The following is a 6,652-nucleotide window of genomic DNA, read 5'->3' on the forward strand; positions in this document are numbered from 1 at the left end:
TGCGTGTCGTTCAACAGAGAGCGCGTGCCATTCACACACACCAGAATGAACGAGTTCACAGTATCGTTCATCAGGCAGTAATACAGTACGTTCAGTTCACGTTCACCCAAAATATGAACGAGTTCATGAACTATCGTTCAAAGAACGCGTTCAGGCACAACACTGACAATTACACTATACAATTGATTCTTACTGAGTATTTCTCACATGATATCTTGCTTAAGATCTTGATCTTTCTGTGATGGTTTCATGCATTTTCATTGAATTTTGTCATGGGACATTTAAAAATGTATTCACAAATGGACAATTTTACCTGATAAAACAAAATAAATTTTCATATTTTGATTACTGAAGTCTGTATTGCTGTAGATGTGTTATTTTAGTCATTTTATTACTAAAATTTCTACTTTAAATTTCAACCCATTTTGGGTTACATTAACCCAGCACTGTAGTAATTTCTAACCCATAATTGGTTTAAAATGGCAACCCAGCGTGCTGGGTCAAACATGTAACCCAAATAGATGGGTTAAAACAACCCAGCGCTGGGTACGTCCCTTTTTGACCCAGCGCTGGGTTGCCAAAATAACCCAAATTGGGTTGTTTTTAACCCAGCATTTTTTAGAGTGTAACTCAGTTCACTGAACGAGGCCAAACGTGAGCCAGAAATTAACAGCTCGTGCAACAGCAAAGAGTTCACAGTCCTCTCCTCTGGGATCTTGAACACGGCCCACACTTTAAAAAGATTTTAATTAAAAACAGGAAACTTAGAGCGTTTCAGCTTCTGAGGATCTAGCCAAAGTAAGGCTCTGTCCAATCCCAGGCCTTCAAACCCTCTCAGAACAGAGAAGGCCACCTTCTTCCAGTTTGAGTTCTTTGAGTCTGTTAAAAGTCTTTGTATGAACTGATTTCTGAAAGCAGCTGTTCGACTTTGTAGATGCACCGGTCCAAGTCCTCCTCCTTCTTCAGGAAGGTTCAATACACTTTTTGGTTCCCAGTGCAGCTTGTCCCAAAAAAAGTCCACTAAACATGACTGAATCTTTGATAAAATATCTGCTGGGGGATCTATGCAACTTACTAATATATATATATATATATATAAATAAAAGTTTACAGGTCCACATCTTGGGTTGGATTTAATTAGCTATTTTGCTTTTTTTTCTTCTTTACAATAATTACAATGATGACAGTAAACAACAGCGACCACACTCCACACGGAATCAGTGATAGTAAATGAGAACGTGCTCTATTCCTGCACTCAGCATCAGCCGTATCGGTTCCTTCCTTGATTGTTAATTTGTCAAGAGATTCACAGCTGTTAGAGAGAGATACAGTACTCAAGTTAAACTACAAATATATCTCTTGTAAGAAAAAAAATCTACTGAAGCAAATCATAAAACAACAAATTTAATTTAAGAAGGTGTCAGTGTTTTAAAATATTAATACTTACTTTGTATGCAATTTGCAGAATGTACCATCTGAATATGAACCGCCAGGACAGTCATCACACACTGTATCTCTGAATTCTGTTCCTATACAAACACAATTAAAAAACTCTCAGTACATGAGCAATAAAAGCAGTGACAGGTCTCACAGATAATTCATCATTATTCAGTATAGCATCTGACACACTAAATGAATCTTCACATAACTAACTAATAATCAGCCTAATCATAATTTAGATTTTTTTTCAGGTGGTTTTGTAAGCAGAGTTATTGTTCTCAGGTTTTATGGATGTATATTAAAGCTGTTTGTCTGATAAAGACTGACCGTTTTGTTTGATGTATTGTCCAGGTGAGCAGGATGAATGTTTCATGGCCTTTTTACAGTTGGAGAGCAAGTCTACACAGTAATAACCTGGCAGAGGTTCACACACTGTATCTGATATTAATGTGCACGCATGCTTTACTCTCAGACCATTACCTTTGACAAGAAAGCAAACAAACGAGTCAATTATAGAAAACCTGGGAATGACAAGTCAGCAAGAGAAAAAAACATTACAATATATCTGAAAGCATGAAACCATGACGACTCACTTGGATCACAGACAGAACAGTGCAGACATTCAGTAAATCCATTAGGAGCGCTAGTGAAGGTCATCACGGGGCATGAAGCACATGTCGTGCTTGTGTACTCATCACAATGTCTATAAACTCGCTTTCCTAGACAATATAAAACAATTACCAGCACAATTATTATTCATTATTTATACATGCCATATACAGTTACAAATACATGTAAAATTTATGTATAAGTTGTATTTATTTGATGTCTGTATATTTCTATAAACTGTGTAGACTTAAAAATTAAAATCATTTATTATGTTCTGTCTTTCTGTGTGCACACTTGGCCAATAAATATTTTTTCCGATTTAGAAAATAATCTAGAATAAATAATCAAAACAATACAAAATATAGCTGCAAGCAGCGATTACCGGGGTTCGAGCCTTAAGGCGGTACAATTGCAGGGTCTAGGTCAACCTGGACGCATAGCCGACAGTTAAACACATTAAAAATGGACAATAGGCTCACAGACACAGACATACACACACATAGAAATGAAACTGTTAAACTATCATATGAATAATCAATAAGCATTCTTACACACACTCACACACACAAGGACATACATGCACACACATTTTGTTGCAGACATGGATATTTGCAATAAATGATAGCTGACAAAACTGATTGCAAGTCTTCTCTTTTTAAGAGTTTATGTCATTTTCAGGTTTCATTATAATCATGATCTGTCAATTGTAAAAACTGATATGTCTGTATGAACAAAATGGTAAACTTTGATTTAATGTGATTTTAAATGTTATAACAGTGATTTTATAATATCTCCATGAGAAAAGCCATGAACAGTTCTGTTTGAGACCATTTGTAGTCTTACGCTGCCATCTAGTGGTTATAAATAGCCATTTCTCATACAATGTGTTTTGAACCTTTATAACTATTATAGTGGTATTTTTTGCCAAATAACACATACTCGCAAACATGAAAAGGTTAAACTGTTACATTAATCCTCAATAAGCATGCTTACAGAAACAGACACACACATACAAAGACATACATGCACACACATTTTGTTGCAGATATAGATATTTAAAATAAATAATAGGTCTATGTTTGATGATAGGTATATATTGGTTTATAAATGAAGTGTCTATATTTCACACATACAAAGACATGCATGCACACACACATTTTGTTGCAGATATAGATATCTGAAATAAATGATAGATGACAACAGTTTTTGCAAGTCTTTTTGCGAGTCTATATTTCTCTGATCATAATATGGCAAAATTGTAAAAACTGACATGACAAAATGGTAAACTTGAATTAAATGTGATTTTAAATGTTATAACAGTGATTTTATGATAACTCCATGAGAAAAGCTATAAACAGTTCTGTTTGAGAGCTTAATAAGCCCATTAGTGGTCTTCCGCTGCCATCTAGTGGTTATAAATAGCAATTTCTCATACAACACTGTGTTTTCTGGGTATTCTGGGTATATTTGGCTACACCCTTTTATTAATAACCCCGTTACAGCTAACCAAGTGACAACATTCAATATTTTTTTAATAATTATTGATCTAGAGACTCCAGAGAACATTACTATAGTGGTTTGATCGAGATCGAGCGAGAAACCAGGGACTAGTTCACAAAAGTAGGTTTTTAACATAATTGTGAATAATTAATGAACGATTTGATTTACAGCATTAGTCCAAGAGGCAAAGTTGTTTAGAATGAGGAGATCTATCACATGATATGAAGATCTAGTATTTGTGTGAATATATGATCATCTTCTACAGTTTGAGGTCATTTTACATAGAAATCTTGTGTTTTTGAGGCCTTTTTAACTGTTATAGCGCCATCTATGGTCCAATCTCCATGAAACTTTGCATGGTTGTTAAGAGTCATGTGACACATGTTTTCAACAAGTTTCGTAAAGTTTTGAGTTTTCGTTTAAGTTTTATAGGCTTTGGGGTATACTTGGCCAGGCCCCTTTACTAAATGTCCTTGTTAAAGCTAACAAGGACAAAATTCAAAATTTTTTCGATAATTATTGATCTAGAGAGTCCAGAGAATATTACTGCAGTGGTTTGGTTCCGATCGGGCGAAAACCAGGGACTAGTTCGCAAAAGTAGGTTTTTAACATATTTCTGAATAATTAATGAACGATTTGATTGACAGCAATGGTTCTTGAGGCAAAGTTGTTATTTATGAGATCTATCATATGATATGAAGATCTAGTGTATATGTGTATATATAAACAATTTCTAAAATTTGAGATCATTTTCTATTCAAATAGTGTGTTTTTGAGGTCTTTTAAACTGTTATAGCGCCACCTATGGTCCGAACTCTATGAAACTTAGCATGATTGTTAAGTGTCACCTGACACATGTTATCACCAAGTTTGGTAAAGTTTTGAGTTTTCGTTTAGGTTTTATAGGATTTGGGGTATATTTGGCTACGCCCCTTTTCTAAATTTCCCCGTTATAGGTAACCAAAGGACAAAATTCAACATTTTTTTGATAATTATTGATCTAGAGTGTCCAGAGAATTGCGCTGCAGTGGTTTGATTGAGATTGAGCGAAAAACCTAGGACTAGTTCGCAAAAGTAGGTTTTTAACATAATTGAGATTATTTAATGAACTATTTGATTGACAGCAATAGTACCGGGGTAAAGTTGCTCATTATGAGGAGATCTATCGAATGATATATATATTGTGTGGATTTGTGAAACACCACGTGATTATAGAGCCAAAAACCTCGTTAGCGCCAACTAGTGGCCGATTTCTTTCAAAATTCTTACAGACCTTTAGGGCCTTGAGTCGAACATGTCCATCGAAGTTTCGTTCAATCGACTTCAGTTAACCTTGTCAAATAGGTGCTTAAATTTCATTTGCAGGTGGCGGCCATATTTTTGAGATACGCCGAATGTCCTCATAGATATTTGAGCCACTTCGGACAAAGACACTGCGTACCAAATTTCAAGTCGATCGGGCTAACGGTTACCCAGTTATAGTTTTTCGACATTATAGCGCCACCAAGTGGCGGATCATCGCAATTTTTATTATTTGACCAAGTTTGTGCTCATACATATGTGTACCGAGTTTGGTGAAGATATGCCATTTCCTTCACTAGTTATAGTCTGTTTCGTAAAATTAGCCCAGCGACTTTTATACATTTCGGGGCCTCATTGCTAAAGCGAGTTGAATTTTAAATATTTTTTTGATAATTATTGATGGTCACTGACCAGATAACATTTCTTCAGTGGTTTGGTTCCGATTGGGCGAAAAACCTAGAACTAGTTCGCAAAAGTAGGTTTTGAACATAATTGAGAATATTTAATTAACACTTCGATAGATAGCAGTGCTCCTAGAGGCAAAGTTGTTCAAAATGAGGAGATCTATCATATGATATGAATAACTAGCGGATGTGTGAATATATGAACGATTTGTTAACATTTAGGTTCGTGTACAATTGAAATATTGTGTTTTCGATGGCTTTTTTTACTGTTATAGCGCCACCTATGCTCCGAACTCCATGAAACTTTTCATGCTTGTTAAGAGTCATCTGACACATGTTTTCACCAACTTTCGTAAAATTTAAAGTTTTTGTTTACGCTTTATAGGCTTTTGGGTATGTGTGACCACGCCCCTTTTTTTAAATGAGCCAATTATAGCTAACCAAAAGACAAAATTCAAAATTTTTCGATAATTATTGATCTGGAGAGTCCATAGATTATTCCTGCAGTGGTTTGGTTCCGATCGGGCAAAAAACCAGAGACTAGTTCGCAAAAGTAGGTTTTTAACATATTTCTGAATAATTAATGAACGATTTGATTGACACCAATGGTTCTTGAGGCAAAGTTGCTCAACATGAGGAGATCTATCAAATGATATGCATATTGTGTGGATATGTTAAACGCCACGTGATTACAGAGCCAAAAAACTCGTTAGCGCCAACTAGTGGCCGATCTCTTTCAAAATTCTTACAGACCTTTAGGGCCGTGAGTCGAACATGCCCACCGAGTTTCGTTCCGATTGACCTCCGTTAACCTTGTCTAATAAGTGCTCAAACTTCGTTGGCGATGGCGGCCATGTTTTTGGAGATACGTGAATTACCTCATATACACTGGTGCCCTTCGACCAAGAGGCTGCATACCAATTTTCAAGTCGATCGGACTAACGGTCGCGTAGTTATAACTGTTTTTATGTTTTTTCAGTCTTACAGCGCCACCAAGTGGCAGAGCTAGCAATTTTTTTTTATTTGACCAAAGATTGAGCTCATACATATGTGTACCGAGTTTGGTGAAGATATCTAATTCCGTTCCAGAGTTATGCTTCAAATAACATTTGGCTAACGTTAGCATAGACGCTAATTGGCGTACTGTTTTGTGCAAAAATTGAAATTTCAACTTTTTTTTGATAACTTTTGATATTCAGTGTCCCTAGAATATTTCTGCAGTGGTTTGGTTCCGATCGGGTGAAAAACCTAGGACTAGTTCGCAAAAGTAGGTTTGGGATTTCACCAATTTTGCGAAAAACGGTGCGTCAGAGAGAAAATCCGTTGGAATCCAGTTTTTTCGGCAAAGCCAAGGATCGCAACGGTTAAAAGTTTGAGACTACGACAAACGGTGTACG

At 35.9% G+C, this 6,652-nt stretch overlaps 1 protein-coding gene across 2 annotated transcripts; it reads right to left on the bottom strand.

Moving 5' to 3' along the window:
* Window positions 1-706: 706 nt before the first annotated feature.
* Window positions 707-4,670, bottom strand: LOC131535193 (tumor necrosis factor receptor superfamily member 14-like). 2 transcript variants are annotated; one of them, XR_009269545.1, is made up of 5 exons: window positions 2,432-4,670; window positions 2,034-2,159; window positions 1,768-1,920; window positions 1,448-1,529; window positions 707-1,312 (listed from the first exon to the last, which is right to left on the bottom strand). XR_009269545.1 is itself a non-coding variant. In XM_058768185.1 (4 exons), the coding sequence occupies exons 1-4, from the start codon at window positions 2,095-2,097 to the stop codon at window positions 1,138-1,140; spliced, it is 474 nt and encodes a 157-aa protein (XP_058624168.1). In that variant the 5' UTR covers window positions 2,098-4,670; the 3' UTR covers window positions 707-1,137. The 2 variants fall into 2 exon arrangements, 1 of the variants encoding a protein (XP_058624168.1); XM_058768185.1 differs by having other exon boundaries at window positions 2,034-4,670.
* Window positions 4,671-6,652: the final 1,982 nt, after the last annotated feature.

This window comes from Onychostoma macrolepis, unplaced genomic scaffold (genome assembly GCF_012432095.1).
Source record: "Onychostoma macrolepis isolate SWU-2019 unplaced genomic scaffold, ASM1243209v1 Scaffold189, whole genome shotgun sequence".
Classification (NCBI taxonomy): domain Eukaryota; kingdom Metazoa; phylum Chordata; class Actinopteri; order Cypriniformes; family Cyprinidae; genus Onychostoma; species Onychostoma macrolepis.

Bases quoted from the DNA above. Each gene is read 5' to 3' on its own strand.
- LOC131535193 (XM_058768185.1), bottom strand. From the start codon at position 2,097: ATGACCTTCACTAGCGCTCCTAATGGATTTACTGAATGTCTGCACTGT. The intron at 1,921-2,033 runs GTGAGTCGTCAT...TTCTTGTCAAAG, and splicing joins CTGTTCTGTCTGTGATCCAA to GTAATGGTCTGAGAGTAAAG. The intron at 1,313-1,447 runs GTAAGTATTAAT...TCTCTCTAACAG, and splicing joins TTCTGCAAATTGCATACAAA to CTGTGAATCTCTTGACAAAT.